The sequence below is a fragment of the Nycticebus coucang genome, chromosome 11 (assembly GCF_027406575.1).
Source record: "Nycticebus coucang isolate mNycCou1 chromosome 11, mNycCou1.pri, whole genome shotgun sequence".
NCBI lineage: Eukaryota > Metazoa > Chordata > Mammalia > Primates > Lorisidae > Nycticebus > Nycticebus coucang.
Window position 1 is genome coordinate 118,337,570 of NC_069790.1, and position 27,442 is coordinate 118,365,011.

General features: G+C 41.1%; 1 protein-coding gene across 1 annotated transcript in view; it reads left to right on the forward strand.

Moving 5' to 3' along the window:
- CNTNAP2 (contactin associated protein 2) overlaps positions 1 to 27,442 on the forward strand; it is a 1,471,582-nt gene that overhangs the window by 1,237,817 nt on the left and 206,323 nt on the right. The window contains exon 18 of the mRNA XM_053608746.1: positions 14,818 to 15,054. Coding sequence (XP_053464721.1) covers positions 14,818 to 15,054 — 237 coding nt within the window. The remainder of the gene's footprint in view (positions 1 to 14,817; positions 15,055 to 27,442) is intronic.

Sequence of the window (27,442 nt, forward strand, 5' to 3'; positions counted from 1 at the left end):
CATATTTATACAAGAAATCAAATATGTTAAAATAAGGTTACCAAATACTTAAAACACCAAATTATGATATAGTATAATAGAGAATGGCCTGGATTTTAAAAGGGAGGTGTAAAAATGTTTTCTGCCTCTTCAAAAGTCTCTTACCCGTTTTTAAAAAAGAACTAAATCCTACCCCACTGCCTCAGGCCAGTGGTCAGGAGAGGTAGGGGAATGTCTTCTGTTCTTTGTGTCACAAAAAGATAGCTCCAGGGAATCACGTGGATGAAGGGCCTGGAGTGAGCAGATCATTTTAGCAGAAGATGAGATTAATCTGGGCAGAGGTCATAAGATTATCTTAGCCCAAAATGGTATTATTGGATTACTGAGAACATTTAAAAGCTCTATGCTTCTGTTCAAGGGTGGGACACTAGTATTTCTGAGACAGGAGTCTGCCAGCCTCCTCATTTGTCAGCAAATTAATGAACTTCTCTTTCCTTCTGCTCAAATTGCTTATCCCTCTTTCTCTAATGCCACATCAGGAGGTAAGTGCCAAACTTTTGGTAACAATAGTAGTAATATATGTGCTTTGTTATTAGTGCTTAAATAATAAGACCTTGTGTCAGTCTTAATTATTACCATAATTTCAAGTTAATCATAATCATTAATGACATTTCAAAAAAATCTGCAGCTGTAAATGTAGGATAAAAATCTGCAGCTATAATGTAGTATAAAAATACCTTTGATTTCTGCTGGCAACAGTGTCACAAGTGCTACTAATTCCACTGTGATTCTGCCTACAATCTTAACCAAAAGAAATGCTAAATTTCTTTTAAAGTTAGTGTTGTCAAAGGACAACATTACAACAAATTTTAGGATTTTGGTGGCTTTGTTTGTAATTTGTTCCATAAAACAGAATGAGCTGAATGAAAGAGGTTGGCTTCATAGCAGAGAAGAGCTGAAGAAAGGAGAAGTGAAGAACAAAGTGTATTAGTCGCCTCAAAGTTAATTTTCTTGTAAGGTGGGGACAGGGAGGGAGAACTACAGAAAAGTATTCATTAGGTTTCTTCAGGCGACCTTTATCCTGTAAGGATTAAAGCAGAGGGAACCTTATTATTATGCCAATCGAAAAATTATTAAACTGGCCTGTTTGGGAAATTGGCTGTTAACCTCTCTCTTCTGATTTCTTGGGAGGTCAAGTAACAACTTATGTTGGGTTTGGGGGCCGGGAACTTTAGCCTGGGTGACTCCAGTTTGACTTTCAGTCTGGGCCTAGTGCAGACGCTCAGTCCAAACCAAAGCTTTCTATAATTTGTATTTGACAGTGAAAATAAAAATGTGAGGTTTTTCCCATTTCTGTTTTCAAGGATTCTGACTTCTGTAGGTGGATCCCAAGGGTTCTGGGTTTTAGATTAAGATCCACACCTATTGACATAGGTGTTGTTTTGTCGGGGGTTGGTTGTTTCTTTTTTAAAAGCCACCCTGTTTAGCACTTTATCAGCCCCTTTGATCTAAAGTCTAACATTGTTTATTATACAAAGTTCTGAGTCATTATTTCTTCAGATAGCTACTTGCCTGTGTTTATTCTTTTCTCTTCTTCTGAAGATATTATGCGGGTGTTGACTCTTCTAGGATCTCTCTATCCTTCCCTGTTGCCTTCAAGGAGGATTTGTTGACCCAGTATCCCAACCCTCTGAAATATTCTTCAGTTGTATCCACCCTGTTATTCAACCCTCCAAGAAAATCTTTATTTCAACAATTATAGTTTGTTTTTTTTTTTTTTAATGTCATACCTCCAACCAATTCTTATTCCTAATAGTCAGTCATCACCTGTGTTTACAAGATCAGGATGGAATCATTACACTAATTTTGCTGCTACTTCATATCAGCTTCACAGTGAAGATGGTTACCATGTCACAGGGTAACGTTACGTTTTTCTGCTCTCTGGTTGGTTCTGCTTCTCCTGACAGAGGCTATGCTGCTTGCTGCCCTCCCGTCGTAGTGCTCACTGTCCTCAGAAATCTTGTCACTTTTTCCTGTGAGCCCAAAGTTCACTCCCTTGAGATCATCAGATACCTTTTCTACTGTCACCTGCCTAAGGAAAGAAGCAAAAGCTCAGGAGTTGTCCCTGCCTGGAAAGTTGAAGGTATAAAGAAAACTCTTTCCTTAGGACGTAGACCCTCTGGTGTGGCTGTTGCCTCAACCCCTTCCTATTTCCAGCCCAAGTGCCCTCACCACACCCCCTACCCCCACACAACATCAAGACACCTGCCTCCCGTCCAGTCAGGGACGGCCATCTCCTGTAATGGACTCACTTCTGTAACGGTGCGGTGTCTCACTCCTGTAATCCCAACATTCAGGGAGGCCAAGACAGGTGGATTTCTTGAACTTAGGCGTTCAAGACCAGCCTGACCAAGAGTGAGACCCCATCTGTACTAAAAATATTAAAACTTGCTGGGCATTGTGGCAGGTGCTTATAGTCCCAGCTACTCAGGAGGCTAAGGCAAAGAGGATCACTTGAGCCCGGGAGTTTGAGGTTGCTGTGAGCTATGACTCCATGACACTCTACTGAGGGCAACAGAGTGAGATTCTGTCTCAAAAAAAAAAAAAAAAAAGTCCAATAGCCTTTTACTGTCACCCATTTTCCTTCACTTCCCAGATTTGACATTGGTAACCATGCCTTCCTTGAAGTCCTGACTCAAAACACTCCCCTGTTCTCTTTTCTCAGGCTCTCTACCAATGCTCCCCTCTTTCTACTCTGGATTTCCCTTTTTCCTCTGCCATCCTGCCTTGCAGAGCTCGTGCATCCACGAGGGCTGGTTGATCCCTCCCAGATCCACAAATCCAGCTTTGACCTGGGCCTAACATCCACAAAGGCTCCTGTGAAGTCTGAGAGTGAAGGGAACATGGTGCCAATAAGTAACAATGCTGGGGACCTTTGACTCTGGATAAAAAGAAACTTGACACAGTTGTCTCGAAGAAAGACTTTAAAGGACAGAAAATAAAGACAAAGAAAGCAAGGGAGAGAAGGGCTGTGTTAAGATCAGCCAAAGGAAGATATTTATTTTGCTTCAAAGATGACAAAACTCACCAGCAGGACACATAATAGGGACAATTACATACAGATATTTGCAAAAAAGTATTTAAAACTCTAAGCTGATGCATATGAAGTATAGGTTTACCTTGAAGTTTACTAACGTCACTGTTAATCATTTAAAATTTGGGTCTGACTAGAAGTAGTGTTTTCTAGCACTGTGTTCTCTCAAGTCCCCACTGTCAAAAGCAACTGTCAGTCCCACTGCAGAGCAATGACCCTGTGAAATCAGTGCTGCCAGACGGAGCCTAGGGCAAGGATTGACCACTCACTGTCCCAGACCAAGGCCTGTAACTGCCTTGGTTTCAAAATTGTAGTATTGAGCTTTTGCACAAAGAAAAAATATGATTTCAATGATGGCATCAAAGAAGTGTCTCCACTTTGTCAGTCTGGGTCAGTCTGGGCATCACATTCATACCTCCGGGAGCACCCACTTCCCCTTTCAGCTTCAGCCATCCTTACGGCGTTCGGGACAATGTTCTGATGAGAGGTGAATGACTTGTTTCAGGATGAATCTCTGTGTCAGGGTATTTTTCATACCTAAGCCCAGCAATGCCTAGAAATAAGTTAGATGTAGGTAAAGAAAGGGCTTCGTATGATATACACCCAAAAATCAAGGTGGCACATACAGCAAGGTGAGAGAGTAGGCCTGGATGTGACTCTGGCCACTTCCAGCTATGTGACTTGGAACAAACTAATTCTCTTATTCTCCGTTTCCTCATCTACAACATGGGAATAGTAATATACAAACGTAAGCTTTTGGAACAGTGCCTGGTACACCTGGCCTTTGATTAATATCACCTTTTGAAATACTTAATATTTGCTCAGGCTCTACCTGCCCTCATAGCCTCCAGAATGAATCCAGGGCTTCTTGCTCAATCCCCTCTGCAGGACAGTTCACATTTGGACACACAGGAGTGCTCTTGTGATCCGACACTCTGCTATCTCGAGTGCCCACTTTGCAGTTTTCCTCTAGTGCAGTCCCCACTTTGCAGTTTTCCTCTAGCATAAGGGCTTCGATTCACATATTCTGCACACCCCTTACTCTGAGGACATAAGAAAATCCATGCAGTGATAACGAGCTAGAAAAAAAAAATCCATTCCATTGAATGAAGTTATGGATGACATTCATGAGCATTATCTGAAAAAGCAATTCTCTAAACCCAGTTCTTTAAGAATATGAAAGCTTTTTCATATATGCCCTGTAGTATCTCACTGACAGAGACATCACTGATGAATACTTGTCAATCAGGAAGCTCTGCGCTAAATAATTTGGACCAGTTTCCTTCAATTCCCTTTAGTTCTGAAGGCTCTTGGTCGGTCTTCAGTTCTCAGCGTAGCCAGACAACCGGGTTTTTATTTTATACACCTGCATTGACACCACAGGTTTTTGTTTTTGTTTTTTTTTTTAAACAGGTCCAACTTGACAATTAAGACCTAAGTGGCGATGGTGGCATACAGAACAGGAAAACATAAGGTATAGTGTCTGCCACTCTGGGAGACCCAGCCTATTCAGATGCATAGCTGGTTTTACTCCCTCACCATGCCAGGACAGGTGTGGCTGCCCTGCAGAAGAGCCAAGATCGGGCTGGGTCACCTGCAGACAGAGAAGCCAGAGCGCCTTTTCCCACCAATCATTCCATTCCAATGGCAGGCTCAAGGCCTCTGTGCCAGTTCCCAGTTCCCAATCCACATACAGAGACAGCACCCACCCTAATCCATACTTTGCATGGAGACAGTGAAGTTAGAAGATGAGCTCCAAGGTCATTCTCTCAGGCAGGCCTGGATCACCCCAGGCTGCCATGTCAAAATGCCAGAGACTGGATGGCTTCATGAATTGAAGTTTAGCTCCTCACTAAAGGAGGAGTTCCTCAGTTGTAAATTCAAGATGAAGGTGTCAGTAAGATTGTTTTCTTCAGAGTCCTCTCTCCTTGGTTTTCAGACCCCGTCTTCCTCCTGTGTCTTCACATGGTCTTTCTCTGTGCAGGGTGACATCCCTGGTGTCTCTTCCTCTTCTTGTAAGACACCAATTATATCGGATTAGGGTCTCACCCTTCTGACCTCATTTAACCTTAATCATTTCTGTAAAGGCCCTATCTTCAGATACGGTCACACTGGGGGTTAGGTTTTCAACAGATGAATTCGGGGTGGGGGGGACACATCAGTCTGTCACACATGTGATACCTCTGGTATCAGATTTAGGAACACTCATCATCTTAGCCATATTTAATTTATTGCAATTCCGTGCTTCCATAGAATTTTGCTTGCACTCAATACTGGTAATAATCATAATAACTACTACTAAATGAGCATTAGTAAACACAAGTGTATTACTGCCTGTTATCAGCATGCCCCTGCATGGTGCATATTGATATATCGATGCTGCACATAGGGAGACTAAAGCCCCAGGAGAACCTGGGAAGATCACACAGGCGGTGCGCAGCAAAGACAACAAACAACAGGTCATTGTGACTAAGATCCTTCTTTGCTATTCTCTGTTTGCTGCCTCCCATATGTCAGATTGTGCCTGACATCATCTTATGGCCATTTGTGATCACATTGGAATTAACCTGCAGGCAAGAAGCATGTCCTCATTGTCACTTTAGAGATGACTTTCCAGGGGCCTTTCACTTGCTCTTCTGAGCACCTTGCGGCTGCTCATATCTCACCCATCACCACCTGTCTTCACACCTGCAGGGCAGTAGCCCCTGACCTCTTTGTCCTGCAGCTTTCTCTCCATGCTCCTTGATTCTCTTTCCATTACATTCTCAGTGGGACCTATCCTAACTGCCCTATTAAAACCGCCACATCCCCTACCCCATTTCCGCTCCATACACTTAACCATACAAAATGTTTTCCCCTATAGTTGCCACCTTATAACACACAGTATATTTGATTTACTTATTGAGTTTAGTGTTAAATTCCTCTCTTGCCCCAATAAGAATGTAAGCTCTACAAGGGCAGACACTTGTGTCTGTTTTGCTTTGTCACTATGAAGCAGACATAGAAAACATCTAAAACAGAGTCTGGGGTGGGCAGAGCAAGGTGGCCAAATAGAACCCTCCATGGCTTGACCCTCTACAGGAACACCAAATACAACAAATATGCATTCAAAAAAGTCACCTTCAGAAGAACCAAAGATCAGGTGAGTGATTGTAGTGCCTGGTTTTAACAAGAAAGATTGTATCAAGAAAGAGGCACTGAAGAAGGTAGAAAAGATAATCTTGCATCGCCTGTATCACCCCCAGCCCCCACAGGTCCACACTAGCACAGGGTGGTAGAATAGCCAAAGCTATCCTGAGTAAAAAGAACAAAACTGAAGGAATCACATTACCTAACTTCAAATTATATGACAGAGCTGTAGTAACCAAAACAGCATGGTACTGGCATATGGACCAATGAAACAGAATAAAGAACCCAGAAAGAAATTCACACATTTACATGTATTTTTGACAAAGTGCCAAGAACATATATTGGGAAAAGTACGATCTCTTCAATAAATGATGCTGGGAAAACTGAATATCCATATGCAAAAGAATAAAACTAGACCCTGTGTCTCACCATACAAAAATTCAATTAAGGCAGATAAGCACAGTATCTGCAATCTTCCAAACCCAACCCCAGATATATAGCTGAGGACCTAACTTATCCCTTATACAATCTATTCAGGTATAGTCACATTTTTGCCAGTATCTTTACACTCTAATTGAATTTCTTTTCACAATTTTCTTTGTAACCAGGGGGTGTGGGATGCTCAGGAGCCTATGTAGCCTCCACATCACTGCAATCCCAATATTTTTATTTATGTACATAGTAAGTATGTAGTAAGCAACTATATAAAAATTCAATCAAAATGGATTAAAGACTTAAATCTAAGACCTGAATTATGAAACTATCAAAAGAAAACACTAGGAAATGCCCCAAGACATTGGTTTTGGCAATGATTTCTTAATAATAATGTGTACATACCCCAAAAGCACAGGCAACCAAAGCAAAATCGGACAAAGGGGATCACAAAGTTTCTGCACAGCAAAGGAAACAATCAATTAAGTGAAGAGACAACCCACAGAATGGGAGAAAACATTTGCAAACTACATATCTGATAATGAATTAATAACTAGAATATGTAAGTAGCTCAAACAACTCAATAGGAAAAAGTCAAATAAGGCTTGGCGCCCTGGGTGATGCCTGTTGCTCAGTGAGTAGAGCGCCGGCCCCATATACCGAGGGTGGTGGGTTCAAACCCAGCCCTGGCCAAACTGCAACAAAAAAATAGCCGGGTGTTGTGGCGGTGCCTGTAGTCCCAGCTGCTCGGGAGGCTGAGGCAAGAGAATCGTGTAAGCCCAAGAGCTGGAGGTTGCTGTGAGCCATGTGATGCCATGGCACTCTACCAAGGGCGGTAAAGTGAGACTCTGTCTCTACAAAAAAAAAGCTTGGCGCCCATGTTCCGTGGTTAAGGTGCCAGCCACATACACACAGGGCTGGTGGGTTCAAACCCAGCCTGGGCCTGCTAAAATCAACAATGACAACTACAACAACAACAAAAATAGCAGGGCATTATAGTGGGCACCTGTAGTCACAGCTACTCAGGAGGCTGAGGCAAGAGAATCACTTAAGCCCAAGTGTTAGAGGTTGCTGAGCTGTGATGCCACAGCACTCTACCGAGGGTGACAACTTGAAACTCTGTCTCAAAAAAAATGAAATGAAACAAAATAATGAAAATAACAAATTTAAAAACAGAGCCTATGGAGTAGGATCACTGTAAACATGACAGTTATGACTTATTTGTCCTCTTGCCAAAGCACCCTACCTTGGACCTTCCCTGTCCAATGTGTCTCTTATTACCACAGAGGCCTGTTGTGTCTTTTCTCTTGGGGGTTCTGTTTACTATGTAGAGTGGATTGAGAAACATAATAGTTTTATCAACATGAAGGGAGGAACACCTTTTGTGGGTACCATCTTTATGTGCCTCAGAGGAGACCACAAGAAGACAGAGAATAGTTCTCAGTCTAGTTCAACCTAATTTGCACGATTGTCCTAGACCATATAAGAAAGACGAAAGAACTTTGTGTGACTAACTCTGTTGTGGCCTGGATGTCATGATTTCCTGTTAGCCCAGTGTTCATCCTGAGCAGGGCAGGGTTGGTGCAAAAATCTCTGGTGCTTAAGGAAACGACATGAGTTGAGTCCCTTGACTGTCTCATATGCTTCAGCTTGCTGAGGAGTTGATGTCCTCTGGTCCTATATAGAATTGATGTCTTCTGGTCCCGATATCCAGAATCCCATAGACTAGTGCCACTGATTATAAGATCTACAGGGCAAGGTGAGAATCCTGACTGGTACAGAAACCCTGAGATTCTGGAGTAGGGATGACTACGGCAGGTGATGCTCCTTTGTACAGCCTAAAGGCGCATCCACAAATGTCCGTGCAATTAAGACTGTGTGGGGTGAGGAGGCACAGAAATTTCCAGGACCTTCAGACATCTGTACTTCCCATGGCCAAGGCCACTGTCAAAATAAAATCTAAAGATGTCTGGATTCCTGTCCTTCCCTGGGCAGTTACTTTGTGGCCATCACTGCACAGGCAGGAGCCCCAGCACTGACAGAAGAGAGATCCAGGGATGCGGCTTCTTTGACCCAGCCAGCCTGCTAGTGACTGGGTGCAAATGGACTTCACTGCTCTCCGGGTTGTGCTAACATTGAGGAAGGGCTCGTTGTCCTAAATCGTAGGGAGAAGGGTGTGGTATAGCCAAAATAGTTGGCAGATCTAACTTTCTAAGAGAAATGGTCAATATGAATTTTTATGGGGAACATTTAATTCTTAACAGCTTTATTAAGGTACAGCTGACACGCAGTGAACTGCAGATATGTCAAGTAAAACATACTCTATTTCAGTGTGTCTGTAATCCTGCAAAACCACCATGACAGAGGTAATGAACACAACCTATACAACAAAAGATCCCTTTTGTCCCTTTATAATCCTTACCTCCTGCTAGTTATTCTTTTATTTTTTGTTTTATTTATTTATTTATTTATTGCTCAATTTGCCAACAACGGCAATCATTTTCTAGAATTTTGTAAATAAAATCATACAGTATGTATAATTGGGGGATGTGAGGGCTTTGGCTTTTCTTTTTTTTTTTTAATTTATCTGACTTTTCTTCTAACTTAACTATTGAGATTAATCCATCATCTTGTTGCATGAATCAAGAGTTTATTCATTAGTATTACTGAGTAGTATTCCATCATATATCACAGCTTTTTTTTTATCCCTTTAATTGTTAATGGATGTTTGGGATATTTGGCTATTATAAATAAAGCTCCTGTGAATATTTGTGCACAAGTTACAGCTGAATACTATTCCGCTGTATGGATGTACAAGTTTATCCATTTACCTCCTGAAGGACATATTAGTTGCTTTTAAATTTTGGCAATTATGAATAAATCCGCAACATTTGTGTAAAAAAAAAAAAAGAGCCTAAATCACTGTAAGCATGAAATATTTTTTGAATGGATAAATTAGATTTCATGAATATGGACTTTAGTATGATTCCTTTTTATGGCAAATCAATGGCCAGTCTTTCTTGGCAAAGGTGTGCTGGGACCCAACTGTTGCTGTCCACCAGCCCAATCAGCGACACAGAGGTATCACTGCAGACGGAATGATTAATTAAGGGAAGACTGAGGCTCGCTCAGGCCTACAGCGATTGTGCATCTTTATTCACTGTATTATATATCCAAACTCATCAGATAAGAATAAGAATAAAGAACAAAAGCATTAATTGAGACTGCCATTAAAAGTTCTCCTCAGCATAAATGTTGCAAAGCACGTACATGTCATTTCTACGTCTGGAGCATTTAACTTGAAGATAAACTACAAGGACACCAGGCTGTCTGTTCTGTTCGCCCACCTCCCTAATAGGTTAAATGAAACTTTTGTGTAATTTGAAGTTAGGGAATGAAGAGCAACAGTTCAGCTCCAGACAGGTGCTACATCTCCAGCTACTTGGCAGCGACCTCAGGGGATCATCTCTCAAGGCCTTTTCAGCAAGCGGGGAGGAATATTAACCCTTGTGTCTCTGCTGTTTTAGCAAGCAGGGAGGAATTAACCCCCGAGTCTTGCTTATAGCTGAGAATGGAATTTTCCTGTCTTAGGTTCCCGTACCACAAGGAGCACATATGAGACAAAGCCACCTTTCTGGGGTGCTGAGAACCGTGCCCCTTCACCCAACTTAGCTCCTTAGAAAACTACTAAGCTCTGAGGTTGAGGACAATGTGGTTTTTTTTTTTTTTTGGTTTTTTTTTGGGGGTTTTGGCCGGGGCTGGGTTTGAAACCACCACCTCCGGCATATGGGGCCAGTGCCCTACTCCTTGAGCCACAGGCGCCGCCCGGACAATGTGGTTTTTATAATTCATCTCAATCATTGTTTTTCCCCTTTTTGTTTAATACCTGAATATTTTTCCCTAATCTTGTATGCATTTGCTGGTTGTGTTATTCATTATGGGTAGTTACAGCCATTTTTGCAATTAATCTTTAATTGCAATACTTGCAAAGCATTTCACATAAAAAAATGATTTAGAAATCAATCCCACATCACCCCTTGGATAATTATCACAGGTCTGACTAATGTGCATGAAGTTCATGCATGACAGGGGCCCTCTCCAATGACAAAGTGTTGATTTTCTAATTCACAAAGGTTAAGTAGCATTTTTGCTTGAAGACCTATAATTTAAACTTATGACATTTGTCACCAAGAAAGATTTCTACAGTGCACGTAAGTGAAACTCAAATAATTATCTTTGGTTCTAGTGCGTTAATGTCTTTTATATAACATATAATGACCATTTTCAGAGGAAAAGATTTTTCTTCATATTGACTAGCTCAAGAAAAGTACTCTCTCCTCACTGACACATTTAAATATATCAGGGACCACATAAGTAAGAAAAGAGCTCAATTTATTTAGTTTTCCTCTATATAGAAAGAAATGGCATTTCACTCAACCACTTTACAAATTAAGAAGAGAGAATATAAAACTTTATTTAATGAATTCACAAATACAAATTAGTCTACAGTTATATGTTAGTGTCAGTTAAAATAAGAAGGATTTGTGAAACTTGGTAAATGTAGAATGTAAATGTTTTGGCACAGTAACTGAGATAACGCCGGAAAGGCTATGTTAACCACTGTGATAAAAATGTGTCAAATGGTTTATGAAGCGAGTGTATGATGCCCCATGATCATATCAATGTATACAGTTATGATTTAATAAATAAATAAATAAAAAATAAAATAAGAAGGAAAAAAAGTCAGATGGCAGTGTAAGAAAAGGAAAAGGAAGAAAAAAATTTAGAGAAACTGAGAGTATTTGTTGAAATATAGAGGACCAGACACATAAGTACAGCTGAAGAGCCTATAACTCGTGGGCCAAAGCAGTTTAGAGCTGGAAAGAATTGGCGACATCATCTAGTTTACCCTTTCTTATGGATGGGAAAAGATTTCTTATGGATGCTATGAGAGATTAAGTTATCAGATGGAAGCCATACAACTAACCAGAAATAGTCCACAGTCCCAATAGGGAGAGAGCCACAAATAGAATGAAAACTGGAAAAAGCTTAAGCATCTAATGGTAGTGGCATAGGAAGAAAAGTGGCGGTGCATTCACAGAACAGAGTGCTATGCGGATATTTAATAAGATGTCCTAGTTGCACATTAATTGCTCAGAAAATATTTCATGATGTGTTAAGTACAAAAAGCAAGTTTTAAAACACCATATGCGGCATGCTCTCATTTCTTCTTCTTTTTTTTTACACATATGTGTGTTTATAGATAAAAGTAGAAAAGACTGTTCACTAAAAGTGAAGGGGGCCTATCTGGGTAACATTCCAGGTTCTCTTCTGTATTTTGCTTGGTGATTTGTTTATGGTTTTCACAAGGAAAAACTATTACGTTGGCAACCGGGCAAAAGGAGGGGGCAGTTCTAAAAACAGTGATTGAAAATTTTCAGCATATTTTGATAGGAGACGTGTATCTTGTCTTAATTGACTAGTGATAAAAATGTAAATAACTAGGCATTTATTTAATAAAAGTCCCTTTAGAAATTAAGAACAAAAGCCATGGTGGCTAAAATGATAAAAGCCAAATTGAAATTCCTTCCTTCCCTCCTTCCTTCTTTCCTTTCTCAGTCTCACTCTGTCCCCCTGGGTAGGGTGCCATGGCATCATCCTAGCTCACAGCAGCCTCAAACTCTCAGGCTCAAGTGATTCTCTTACCTCAGTTTTTAATTTTTTTTTTTTTTTGGCAGTTTTTGCAGTTTTTGGCTTGGGCTGGGTTTGAACCTATTGCCTCCAGTATATGGGGCCAGAGCCCTGCTCCTTGAACCACAGGCACCGCCCCCTCAGTTTTTAAATTTTTTAGTAGAAAAAGGTCTCATTCTTCCTCAGGCTGGTCTTGAGCTCCTGAGCTCAGCAATCCACCTGCGTCATCCTCCCTGCAATCCTAATGTGCTAGGATTACAGTGTGAGCCACCACCCCCAGCCCACATGGAAATCCTAACACACAAAGCATGACTAGTGGGTTGAAATTTTTCCAAATCAGGCAAAGGCCCTAATTCTCTTCTGCACAGAGGTGTGAAGCCCAGCTGACAAGCCGTTGAAAACTGGGAAATCCTTCAAAGTGGATATTCTTAATAAATTATTTCACCATCAAATATCTCACACCTTTGATCAAAAATGACACCAGACTCTTTTCAATTAATCCTCTATTGAAAAAAATGTGTAAAAAGTAAGTTACTCTCTGGAGAATCATCAGTTCCAATCAATATAGCATCCAATGAGAGAACCTCATGGCTTGGGATTTTAAAGACAATAGAACAATTTGTTTCCCATTTCATCGATAAGAATTTACAGGCACAAGCAGGCGCAAATCCATCCCTGCCTTTACTTTGCCAGTCTTGTCTGATGGGTCTACTGGTGTGTACCCTTGGTAACAGAATTAAGTGACCAGAATCAATTACTGGCCTACCTGTCTTACCCAAACTCCAACAAATCTACTGACCACTCCATTTTAAAAGACATCCAAATCTGCATGTCAGAAACACATACATGTGGGGCCCCTGACCCAAAAGTCCTTCTCTGTATCAGCTGGCCAACGCAGAACAGAATTTACTTAAGACTCTGGAACTGATGGATCTCGTACAATTGCAACTCGAGAGCTGTGAGTCCTTCAATTAAATGCTAATATTAACTTCTCTAAGCCCCACTTTTCTCATCTGTACAATGGGGATGATAAATATAATACCTATGTTAACAGTTTCTTGTGAGAATCAGGAGAATAACACATATGAGGTCTACAATTAAGTTCACAAACTCATCGTACAAAAAGTGCTACATGCCTCATTACTGAATATCACTACAGTCACCTTTGAAGTACTCTCCTGGGGAAGCTGTTCACCACCGCCAGCACCTAGCCCAACCTTCAAAGCAATTTTGGAACTCTTTTTCTGCAATGGCCCTCAGAGCTATCATTTATGAGGAGGTCAGAAAATTAAGTTCACAAACTCATCCTAGAAAAAGTGCTACATATCCCTGAATATCTGAATATCACTATGGTCACCTTCAAAATACTCCCCTTGGCCATCTGGTGACATAGTGATAGTCAGCGATAAGGTATGTAGCACTTTTTCTAGGATGAGAAATTGTCCAACAAATTGTGTTTAGCATCTAGCACACAGCCCTCAATAAAAGACTAAAATGGGTTTTATTTTTTTATAGCAGTATCTTTTTCTCTAAATCCTCATCAGACATTTCCTTCAATAATTTTACCTACTATTCATTTTAGATCAGTTTCCAGAAAAGTTGTTACTCCAAGATACAGACATATATATAAATTTGAATTCCTCCTTTTTTATACCAATTGCTTTAAAAAAAAAAAAAAACATAGCTAAGGATATTACAGACACAATTAAATCCACTTACAATATAATGCTTTAATAACTCTATAAAATTTGTTAGAAATATTTTAGTATTTTCATGCTCAGTCTAACCTCAGTCTAACTCTATAAATTACTCTAAACATCACAGCAAATGTGCGCATTGTGACATATGTCTTGCAATGACAATTTAGACGAAAACAATGAAATACGAGCTAACCTAATAACGAAAGCAGTGCAGCTAACCTCCATGTAAAATTGTCTATTTCCCCTTTCAGCTACCCCAGACACGAAGCCCTGGATACCTTTAATGTGGACTTCAAAGCAAAGCATTTTGAGACAAGAACCAAGTTGTACAATCGCACTTCAAATGGATTTATGCCTTCTAACTAATTGTCTAGTTAACTATGCTAATATATTCATGTCTCTCTGCCGTTTTATGTTTCTTCCAACAGACAATGCCATAGAACTGAATGTTGTCAGATTAAAGAGCACAGAACGTAGAGATTTCTATAAACCTCTTGTCTATAGGAAACCAGATTAGACTTCCAAAACAGCTTATGTAGTTTTAGTGTGTCTCCAAACATTTCTGTAGCAAATATATTGCTTCTCAGGAAACAGCCTTTTTTAATTAGGTAATGCAGCCTGAGGCAGGAAGGCTTCAAGTTTTTCTATTTAGACAGGACTGACTTGAAAGTGACAGTACTGGGTGCCCTAAGCAGTCTCATCTTCTCTCAGAACTCATCAAAACATGGGGAATGAAACAGAGGCAACAGCACAGTTCAGTGTATCTGAATCCCACGCTTCTGTCCTTCCCAGGTGGTGCTGGGGGCCAGCAGGGCTTCCTGGGATGCATCCGTTCCTTGAGGATGAATGGGGTGACACTTGACCTGGAGGAAAGAGCAAAGGTCACATCCGGGTTCATATCAGGATGTTCCGGTCACTGCACCAGCTACGGAGCCAACTGTGAAAATGGAGGCAAATGCATAGAAAAGTACCATGGCTACTCCTGCGACTGCTCCAACACAGCGTATGATGGGACATTCTGCAACAAAGGTAAGGCAGAACCCATTTCCAGAGCCATTCTGCACAGAATTTTATAACCAAATCTTCTATTTAAAGATTTTTCGGCTATAAACAAGTGTATTTCATTGTGAGGTTAAGGTGGTCAGAATTTTTCTCCCACCTTCGGTAGAAAGATTTCTAAATCATTTTTGTTTGATAAGAGAAGCTTTGAGTATGGTTCAGAATGACCCCAAATTATTCACTGACTGAGATATTACAAAGCAAACAGCCTCATCACATTTTATGATAAGCAATGAAATAAGTGGCCTCTGAAAGGGTTCTCAGGCCAGACCCTCCACAGCAGGGTCTCCAGTTGAGAGACAGATCGATGGGTCACTGCAGCGAATCACAAGTACAGCCCAGTGTCTCGGTGTCCCCCACGGCAGGGTCTCCAGTTGAGAGACAGATCAGTGGATCACTGCAGCGAATCACAAGTGCAGCCCAGTGTCTCGGTGTCCCCCACGGCAGGATCTCCAGTTGAGAGACAGATCGATGGGTCACTGCAGCGAATCACAAGTGCAGCCCAGTGTCTCGGTGTCCCCCACGGCAGGGTCTTCAGTTGAGAGACAGATCAGTGGATCACTGCAGCAAAACACAAGTGCAGCCCAGTGTCTCGGTGTCCCCCACACCCTTGCAGTTTCTAAGTAAGAGACTGGATTTAAGCTGGACCCGGAAGAAAGATCCTCTGGTCAGTCATTGCCATTATCATAATCATTCTTACTCTTACTGTGGAGGCCTTTATGAATGGTTCTTAGTCTGAACTTAACTGCAGGAATTAACTGGTCAGTTTCTATAACATCTGTTAGTACTGTGTTATTTTAGTCTTAAATAATTCCTTTAATCCCCCATAAATTCTGCAGAGCCAACAAACCCAATGTATATGCCTGTTATCACTTGGGATATACCCTGGGATATACCTGGGAGAAAATGTGCTCGACTGCTCTGTGACTTAATTTTCTATATGTAAACAAGAGGAATGCAATGAAGAGAGGCTGGCACTTTTCCTAAGCTACCATTGAAATGCATGTAAATCACTCCTCTCTTTCTAATGAATGTATAGCATTTGGGTAAAGTTGTTTGTAAATGGTTGGTGCATCTCTTAATAAGAAGCTTTACATAAGTAGCCTATTCACACTCTCGGGAATGCGTGAGGGTTGTTTATGCTGGCATTATTCACACAAGATGCTCCACACACGAGGAGGAATTGTTCCATAACATTCTCGGTACATCCAGGCGCCTGTCTGGCGGGGCTATAAGATGAGCATACAAATTAGGGCAGACAGGGTTTGAAGAATGAGCAGGTGACAGCAACGAAGGTGGCCAGGAGCACCATCGCAGAATAAAACCACGGCGTATCAACAGTGCTGCCCCCGTGCATGTCTCTGCTCAGAACGACGTGGCTCCCTGATGTTCCCACGGCGCACAATGGGAGGGGCTTGCAGAACACATTAATTTTGCACTTGTAGAAATGACAATCTTGCAATTACCATTTATTGTGCTTGATGCTAATTTAATGCAGTCATTTCCTTGCCACAGTAACATCTGAATGCAATCAAGCAAGCACCAATGCCAGAGAGATTCCTCTATAGAAGCACCAATTTAAAGAAAATCACGACACCCTTATTTTTGGAGAGTTAGGTTAAACACGGTGGCTCACACAAAACCTCTGGGGGTTAATTGGCAATATTCACGAATAGAAAGGCAAGAGTATATCTCCTTCAGTCTAGCCAACATCGGAGAGAAAGTTCAATGAGGCCTATTTGCTTCCTTCGATGTTATTCCAAGGGTTTACGCAAAAGGCGTCTAAATATTCCTTTAATATCAGTTTAGTAGGATGAGTTTACATTTGATTTAATTGGTGGTTTTATTAAAAATAAAAGATTGAAAAACATAGTTGGAAAGTATTTATGAGCCTCCTTCTGAGTCAGGGATCTTCCTGGCTTGGGGAGAATGACAGGAATGCTCGTTTGGAAAAATCGTGTGACCATCCATGAGAACTTCATCTGTGCGGAAGCAAGGTCCTTGGTGTATTGGGAGGATGATCCTTGCGAGTCTCCCAGCCTGGCGCTCCCCTGCTCTGGGCCTCATCCTCCTCCCCCGGCAGACTGGTGCCTGTACGGCAGGTTCCTTAACACGGGCACTGCAGCCAGACAGCTCAGCCTCGGGACAGAGTAGCCACACAAATTGGCCAAAGAATGAGCTCCAGGAAAGCCCTTCTCTGGCCTTCCTTTGATAGGAGAGGTCTCTATATTGTGGAAGCAGAAATACAGTCACAGTATTTTGCTAAGAGAATGAAGTACGGCACAGTCTACCACACAAAATCCATATAGCCCAAACACTCCCGCCTGCTGTCCTCTGCCCTCTTACCACAGACTGCTTCCACTGCCTTTTAAAAATGTATCTATAAGGATTTGACCACCTGTCAAAGCATTGGCTCTCCCAGGGCTGTTTTGCATCTTAAACAGAAGTGTTGCATGCAGAATATTCCACGTTTTTTGGAGATAGCACAAGGACACTCTGGAAACCCTGCCCCCTGATCATACAGGCAGTCCCTTCACCTGCCTGCAGATAGCTGTGCAGTCTCCCTTCTTCTCAGGATGTTCCCCAAGCAGCAACAGGATAACTCAGCGGAGACAGGTCTATTCCATGGTGTTGGCCAAGGCTGCAGATGCTTCTAGGAGCAGAGCTCACCCCAGCCTATTTAGAAGACCTGACGGAGGCTCTGTCATCCCCAGGAGTCCTGGGACCACATGGAGAGCTGTTTGGTCATACCAAGGTAGTTCTCTCTAATAATATTCCTTTTGGGGTGGTCAAGCTCCCAAACACGCAAGAATTTTATGAGCATCAATATCATTTTTATTACTAAGCAGAAATTAGAAACCTAGTTCCCTATGTTCAAGCATGCTACCTCTGTGTTTTTAAGCAAGAGGGAAATAACAGACTCAGAGGGGCTACTGAAATGTGGCTGAATGCTATAGGGAGCTGAATAGTGTCCCCCTAAAATTCGTGTCCACCCCAAACTACAGAATGTTTGGAAATAAGGCCTTGTTCGGAAATAAGGTCTTTGCAGGTGTAATTAAGTTAAGGCGAGGTCACACTAGACTAACGTGGGCCTTAAGTCCAGTAAGTGTGTCCATATAAGAGGAAGGGAGACATAAAATATGTGGAGAAAAGGGTCAAGTGACCACAGGGGCAGAACTTGGAATGATGCTGCCACAAGCTGATGCCAGATCCACCAGAGGCCTGAAGGGGCAGGAAAGATTCTACTTAGAGTCCTGTGAGAAACGTGGCAACACCTGGATTTCAGACTTCTGGCCTCCAGAACATTAAGAAATTAAATTTCTATTCTTTTCAGTCACCCCAGTTTCTGATACTTTGTCACGGAAGCCCTAGGAAAATAATACAAGTGCCAATAAAAATCTATAGTCTTTTTGATATTTCTGCTCTTAACAAGGATAACAGCTGATATTTGTTCAGAACTTATTATGTGCTAGGTGACATGTTAAGCTCTCTAATTGTGTTAGCATCAATTAATCCTCACCACAGCCGAGTATGATAGTTGTTATTATTATTCCTATTTCACAGAGGCTGAAATGGAGACACAAATCAGTGCAGTGACTTGCCCCAAAGTTCTCACACTAGTAACTGGCAAAATTCCCTTTTATTGAATTAATTTTATATCAACTAAAATCACTACCCTTTAGTCTTAAAGCTTTTTGTGATTGAAAAATACAAACTTAGAACATTATTGGCCGCAGAATTTATCATAACAAAAAGTAGGATATAAAATCTGAACAGGGTCTTTCTCTTTTTGGCCACACTTAGTGGTCAGGTGGGTTCTTTGATTGACTCATTGCTTGAACAAACATTCATTGAGCGCCTAATGTGCCCAGAAGCCTTGAATATGTAGTTGAGTCTGACTACTCTGAAATTTTCAACACACTTCAATGGCTTATAGATACAAAATCTGGGAAGCCTGGAATATGTGACTGCAAGGTGTATGAATCACAATGTCACCCAGGCTGCTGGAAACAGTTTTCATTATGACCCTTCACCTAACCAAGCAAGATGATAAGCAAGAACTTACCATCAAGAGGCACAAAAATAGCCCAGAATTTACGTATCTTCACTTTTTTTCCTATACAAATTTTCATGTTATTCTGCCAAGCCAGAACTGTAGTTGGAAAATACTTACCTTTAAACATTCTGAGTCTATTTCCTGAGTTTAGAGAGTTCTCTTTTCTTCTCAAGTGTTCATTTGTGGTTGCTTAAAGCCCCTGAAACTTGCAGAGCCAAGGTTATGGGACTGCTGAGTGATTAAGAGTGAGGGATGGACAGCTCAGTCACTGCAGAGTCACCATCACAGTCACCCCAACACTTAGCTGTGGCCCAGCTAAGTCTCCTCCTCCTCCCATGAGTATGTGACATTGACTAATATTTTTTGATCTGTATTATTAATGTGGTAGAAGAAATTGTTGATGGCCAATTCAAGTCCCAACCTGGAAAACTACAGTGGAACTAAACGTGAGTTTGAATCCCTCTTCCTCACTTTCCTGTTGTGTAACCTTGGGAAAACTGTTCACCCCTGAGACTCAGCTTCAGGAATCCGTAACCCCTGCCTGTCAAAGCCACTGGGAAAATCACATAGAATAATGTGAACACACTTCCCAGCACAGAACCTGGCACACACATATCACTCAACAGCAAATGTCACGCTTCCTTCTCAGCATTTCTTCCCTTTTTTGTTTGTGTTTTTATTCTTACTTTAAATCACATCATCCTTTACTCCTCCAAAAGCCTCAAACATCAAATGCCTAACTAGCATCACTCCAATGACCCCTGAGTACTAAGTTATCACTTTGGAACTCCAGGAGCAATGGCAGTATCATAAAATAATAATCTCCACTTAATTTTGTTCATAGTAATAGTATTCTGAACATAAAATGAAACGGATTGAGGAACATGCAAAGATTCTGGGAGTTACAATTGACAACAACGCCCAGAGGTCACACCAAGTACTGTGATTCCTGGTGCAGTGTGTCCATCCATCAAGAGCCAACCAGGTCCCTTTAGCAGCTCCTCCTGCCTCCCTGCCTCACCCAAAGCCCATCAGGAGACACGAACACACTGGGAGGGTTCTGGCTCCACTTCGCAACAAGGAGCCCTCAGACTCAAGTTCAGGTTAAACCTCCAAGGAAAAGAGGGTTTTCCGTCTTGCCTCCTGGTATGTTTTCCTTTTGGATGAAGGCTGCACATTCTGTTTTTGCCCAGAACAAAAACAGATCCTGCTCCTCAGCTCCTGGTGTGAAACAGGGACCAGAGGGCAGCCATGGCCTCCCCTCTGGGGGAGGATTGTAAGCCTTTTAGAGAAAGCTGATGAATCCAAAATATTATAAACAAGCAAGGGAGAAAAAGAGGGAAAATAGTGGAGTTATGCTTCGTAGAATCTTCTCCCCACGTGAAACCACTTACGCTGTGGGTGGCAATGGCCGTTTTCTCTCAGGTCTACCCTCCCAGGCTTCCTAATCCCAGCTGGTGGGCAAATCTCAGGCCGGTGGGAAGAGATGCTTCTCACAGGTGTCTTTTTCATTTCCAGTTAGAGCAGGAGGTTTGATAGATTTGGAAGATGGCCCAAGGGAACAAAAACAGAATCCTTTTTCCCTTTTCTTCTAAGAGCGTTGTTTAAAAAAGGAAAATACCTCTTTTCTCTTAATGTTTCTTACGTGTTCAGGCCTTAGGATCTAACACAAAAGTATCATGGTAACTGTGATGGCTCCTTTTAAGTGTCAACTTGACTAGATTAAGGAATACCTAGAAAGCTGGTGAAGGATCACTCGGGGTGTGTCTGTGAGGGTGTCTCCAGAGGAGGTCAGCACACGAGTCTGAGTGGACAAGCTGGGGGAGAGTGGGCCTTGATGTGGGCAGGCACCGTCCAATGGGCTGAGGCCAAGTGAACAAAAACAGAGAAAAGGCAGAGTGTCATTCTATCAACTAGGGCTGGGACACACTGTCCCTGGCTGACAGTCCCTGGCCTCTGCACTCCAGGATTTACACCAGTTCCCCTCTCACAGGCCTGTCTCAGCCTCTGGCCTCAAACCGAGAGTTACACCATTGGCTTCCCCAGTTCTGAAGCTTTCAGATCTGGCCTGAGCCACACCACCAGCACCCCAGGGGCTCCAGCATGCAGACGGCCTGTCACGCGACTTCTCAGCCTCCGTAACTACAGGAGCTGATTTCTGTACTAAATCTCTGTCTCTCTGGAGAACCTTAATTAATACAGTAACACATGAATGCTTAAAATCTTGTAAAAACAAAATGAAAAAAGTAGGAAAATGCTGATGGATAGCAGTTCACAAACACTTAAGGACCAGAGAAAGCACTTTTGACTTGATTCTAAAAAGTCAAAGCCACAGACAGAGCTGAGGAGTTTAAGTGACTTCCTTACAGAATCTGGTGACCATAAAATAACACTCCTCCCAGCCATCACTTCTCTCTGGGGGTCCCAGATATTTGGGAACTTGGCCAATTAACTTGCCCAGAGGAAGGGATTTAAAACTTCAGTGGATAAAAAGCCAGTAAAACTTTCTAAATATAATAGAGGACAATGTTGTTTGGACTTTGCTTCAGTTGTAGGATAAATAACTTTTTTTTCAAGTTTGCACCATTATCTAATCCCCATCAGTTTGGGGGATACAATTGATTTTTTTTTCCCATGTATTTTATATGTGTGCATTGTTGAGTGTTTTTATTTCCCATTCTTCGGCCACAATCAGAACTCCAAATAATATGAAGTTTATAAAAAATAACACTCTTTATCTTTTCCGACATGTAAGCTCCTTCCTCTGAAACTCCATACATTTCTTTTTTTTTTTTTTTAATGAGGCTACAGGGAACCAATCTGATAAGTTGTCCTGAGAATTTTACTTTCAGATTGCTCACGTTTTTGGCTCCCTCACAAGCAGGTCCATTCACCGATGTCTGAGTACGTTATTATGTCAGCTGACTGTAAGGACCTGTGATGGCAATCTCTTCAGGCCCATCTTCTGTGCTCATCATTTCTAACAGGCAGCTCTGGCCTTAGCTTCTGGGGACATTCTGGGCCTCCCTTGGTCAGAGGAAATTTGCTTTCTTAAATGATCAAGTCTGAGGATTTTCGAACTGACGCCTTCAATGTTCGTAATCTGATCGCCAGCCCATCTTAGAGACCAGCCTCCCTCTGGACTCCTAGTTGTGAATTTTCACTTCTATCCATTTCAATCCATTACAAAAGTGGTTAATTTAGATGAATGGACATTTTTACTTTTTTCTAGTTAAAACCAAACCCGAGGCAACAGAAATTATTGGGCCACCAATAATTACTGGGCCACCCTTTCCTTGGCATTTTAAATGTTTTATCTTCATGATTTCATGAGGACTGGGCACAGGATATAGTAAAATGTTTAACTTGATCTCATAATGCAAACTGCTTCTTCCAATGTATGATTTTACTAGTCTGAGGTAGCTTCTAAAGTGTTCAAGTTCTATAAGGCAAAGATGCTCAACTCAATTGAATTTATTGTTGGTAAAATTGAGCATGCCTGTGTTCTGTATGAACGAAGCAAGATCAGTTGGCTCCATCATTAACAATAATTTTATTACTTTGTAGACACTGGGCACAGTGAAGTATGGGTGTGCTCACTGCCAGCTCCTCTGTGAGAAGCAGGGAGAAACACGCCAGGAAGGATGAGACAGGCCAGCGCAGTGGCTCACGCCTGTAATGCCAACATTCTAGGAGGCTGGGGTAGGTGTATGGCTTGAGCTCAGGAGTCCAAGACCACCCTAAGCAAGAGTGAGACCCCATCTCTACTAAAAATAGAAAAACCAGCCAGGCATTGTGGTGGGTGCCTGTAGTCCTAGCTACTTCGGAAACTGAGACTAGAGAATCACTTGAGCCCAACAGTTTGAGGTTGCTGTACTCTAGCCTGGTGGTACTCTAGCCTGGTGGCGACAGAGTGAGACTGTATCTCAAAAAAAAAAAGAAGGAGGATGAGCCAAAGCTTGGAGTGAAGTGCAGGTGACCCAGAAGGTAGCCGGCTAGAGGGCAGAGAGACACCTGTGCATGGACCACCCATGAAGGCCCCCAAAGGGAGACTGGTTTCAAAGTGCTGTCCAAGGGCTATGAGTGGTGGGTCACATCTAACTCTGAGGGCAGAAGACCTTTTGAAAAACATTTGTCAAGAAAGAATCTCAAGTCTAAAGATTCAATCTCAGACATGACAAAGAATAAAAAAAATCGAAACACCTATCATTAAGACCCAAAGACAAAATTTTTAAAACATCTTAATTTTTAAAAGATTATCTTGAAATAATGCAATTGATAGTTTCAAGAAATATTTATTTGATTTTAATATTACAAAAGTGGATTGCTTTAGAAAATGAAGAGCAGGTAAAATATTTTAGGCTTCAGATTAGTTTAACTTTTTTTCATTTGATACTCCACCAGCCAATAATATTTTTTTGCCTCCATTAGTTCCTAGTAGGAAAACAATAGGGAATTTTTTCTAGCTTCCAAAATTTTATTGCAACGATGAGTACACTTTGCTCAAGATACATATACATCTCCTTCCAGTTTCTCCCCCCACTCCTGCTTCCAGATAATCTAATCTGAGCCTGAAGGACACCTCTCCTTGAGTATTTCTTCTTTATTGATTGATTTATTAATTTTATTTTTTGACACAGAGTCTCACTCTGTCTCCCTGGGCAGAGTCCTGACACCACAGTTCACAGCAACTTCAAATTCCCAGGTTCAAGCAATCCACCTGCCTCAGCCGCCCAGAGTATTTCTTCATCAGAGATACCCCTTTAAAGATACCACTTCAAACATGATCAACAAATTGATATGAAAATAACAGACTATTTTTGCTTCGTGTTAAAGAAGGTCTTCTAAGAACTTCTCTTTGTTAACTTAAACGTCACTAAATTTTATCTCAATATTCTGAAGTTCAGACTTAACTATGGCAAATTTGCTCCCTTTAGATTTGCACAGGTGACTTACCACCCATCTGCTCCATGGGCCAGCTTCAGTCTCTGCGTTTCTCCAGGGAGGTGGATCAAGGACAGCTTAGAGGAAAGAGCCCCAATTCCAGCCCATATGTGAATCCTTCTCTCAGCACTCTTCACAGGCACCAAAATATTCCCTCAGATCTTCCACTCTCTTCCATTCAACACAATCAACCCTATTCTAAATTAATTTTTTAAGAGAGAAATTTGTACTTTTTTAGTTAATCCCAGTTAAACAAGGATGCTAATATATATAGAATGGTGGACCAAGAATAACCTGAGTTCCAGTTTCAACATGATTGAAAACAAAGTGAGCCATCACATAACTATCTCTTTATAAACGGTGTTAGTTATATAAAATGTGTTATTCACAGGAGTGAGGATCCAATAAGTTGGTGAATGTGCAAGTGCTCTGTAAAGTATTAATGTCATAAAATGCAAACCCTTATTAACAGTTACAAAGCCCAGCAAGACTTCAGCCCTCCAAGTCATCCCATTTCGTGGTGTGCAGTGTTGCAGTTATATTCTTATATTTAGTCCAACATGTGAATGCCACGGCCCTGATCAAATTCCTGCCTCTGTCATGGAACTGTCCTCAATCATTTGGCCTGGAACATTATTAAAGCAGAAGCTACACTTGAGATTAAGTAAGAATGAATTCTGAAGCATCCTCTCGAGATTATTATTGAGATCTTTAGCACACAGTATTGATTCCTTGAATATCTTACAGAGTTTCAGAAAATAAAAAGTGACTGCTATATTTTAGAAAGCTCATGAAATTTTCCTGTTATCCCAAATGATTAACAGTCTCTCTGCATCCTCTGCCCCATTACTGAGGATGACAACTCCAGTTCAGATTAGTCAATCCAGAGTTTTCTCCTGTCTAAGCCAAATGTAACCCAAATATTTGCACAAGACTATTTTCCGTCACCACTGTTTCAGAATCCAAGATTAATACAGCTATAAGTAAAGTGCTTTCTAAAGCTTTACTAGTGAAGTAATCTAATTTCATTCCCTTTTATTTTTTTTTATTTTTTTTATTGTTAAATCATAGCTGTGTACATTAGTGCAATCACCTGTACCCATTCTAAGATGCACCATAGATGTGGCCCTGCCCATTACCCTCCCTCCACCAAAACCTCCCCCCTCCCTTCCCCTTCCTTGGCCCTTTCCCCATAGTCTTGTGCTATAGTTGGGTTATAGTCTTCATGTGAAAGCTATAATTTAGCTTCATAGTAGGGCTGAGTACATTGGATACTTTTTCTTCCATTCCTGAGATACTTTGCTAAGAAGAATATGTTCCAACTCCATCCATGTAAACATGAAAGAGGTAAAGTCTCCATCTTTCTTTAAGGCTGCATAGTATTCCATGGTATACATGTACAACAATTTGCTAGTCCACTCATGGGTCGATTGGCACTTGGGCTTCTTCCATGACTTAGCAATTATGAATTGGGCTGCAATAAACATTCTGGTACAGATGTCTTTGTTATATTGTGACTTTTGGTCTTCTGGGTACAAACCTAGTAAAGAAATTATAGGATCAAATGGCAGGTCTATTTTTAGGTCTCTAAGTGTTCTCCAAAATCCTTCCAGAAGGAACGTATTAGTGGGCATTCCCACCAGCAGTGTAGAAGTGTGCCCTTTCCTCCACATCCACGCCAACATTTCTGGTTTTGGGATTTTGTTATGTGGGCTACTCTTACTGGGGTTAGGTGATATCTCAGAATAGTTTTGATTTGCATTTCTCTGATGATTAAGGATGATGAGCTTTTTTTCATGTGTTTGTAGATTTTGCATCGGTCTTCTTTAGAGAAGTTTCTCTTTAAGTCCCTTGCCCATCCTGAAATGGGGTCACGTGTTCTTTTCTTGCTAATATGTTTGAGTACTCTGTGGATTCTGGTTATTAGACCTTTATTGGAGGTATAACCTGCAAATATTTTCTCCCCTTCTGAGGGCTGTCTACTTGCTTTACTCACTATGTTTTGGCTGTGCAGAAGCTTTTTAGTTTGATCAGGTCCCAGTAGTGTATTTTTGATACTGCTTCAATTGCCTGGGGAGTCCTCCTCATAAAATATTCACCCAGGCCGATTCCTTCAAGAGTTTTCCCTGCACTTTCTTCAAGTATTCTTATAGTTTCATGTCTTAAGTTTAAATCTTTTATCCAGTGAGAGTCTATCTTAGTTAATGGTGAAAGGTGTGGGTCCAGTTTCAATCTTCTACAGGTTGCCAGCCAGTTCACCCAGCACCATTTGTTAAATAGGGAATCTTTTCCCCACTGAATGTTTTTAATTGGCTTGTCAAAGATCAAATAATGGTAAGTAGCTGGATTCATCTCTTGGTTCTCTATTCTGTTCCAGACATCTACTTCTCTGTTTTTGTGCCAGTACCATGCTGTTTTGATCACTATGGATTTATACTACAGTCTCAGGTCTGGTAGCGTGATTCCTCCTGCTTTGTTTTTATTGCTCAGTAATGTTTTGGCTATTCGAGGTTTTTTCTGATTCCATATAAAACGAAGTATTATTTTTTCAAGATCTTTAAAGTATGACAATGGAGCTTTAATAGGAATTGCATTAAAATTATATATTGCTTTGGGCAGTATGGACATTTTAGCAATGTTGATTCTTCCCAGCCTTGATCATGGTATGTTTTTCCATCTGTTAACATCTTTGGCTATTTCTTTTCTTAGAGTTTCATAGTTCTCTTTGTAGAGATCTTTCATGTCCTTTGTTAGGTATACTCCCAAATATTTCATCTTCTTTGGCACTACTGTGAAAGGAATAGAGTCCTTGACTGTTTGTTCAGCTTGGTTATTGTTGGTATATATAAAGGCTACAGATTTATGGGTGTTGATTTTGTAGCCTGAGACATTGCTATATTCCTTGATCACTTCTAAAAGTTTTGTAGTAGAATCCCTAGTGTTTTCCAGCTATACGATCATATCATCTGAAAAGAGTGAAAGTTTGATCTCTTCTGACCCTATATGGATACCCTTGATCGCCTTTTCTTCCCTAATTGCAATGGCTAAAACTTCCATTACAATGTTAAAGAGCAATGGAGACAATGGGCAACCTTGCCTGGTTCCTTATCTAGGTGGAAATGATTTCGATTTAACTCCATTCAATACGATATTGGCTGTGGGTTTGCTGTAGATGGCCTCTATTAGTTTAAGAAATGTCCCTTCTATACCAATTTTCTTAAGTGCTCTGATCATGAAGGGATGCTGGATATTATCAAAAGCTTTTTCTGCATCAATTGAAAGAATCATATGGTTTTTATTTTTAAGTTTGTTTATGTGTTGAATTACATTTATAGATTTACGTATATTGAACCAGCC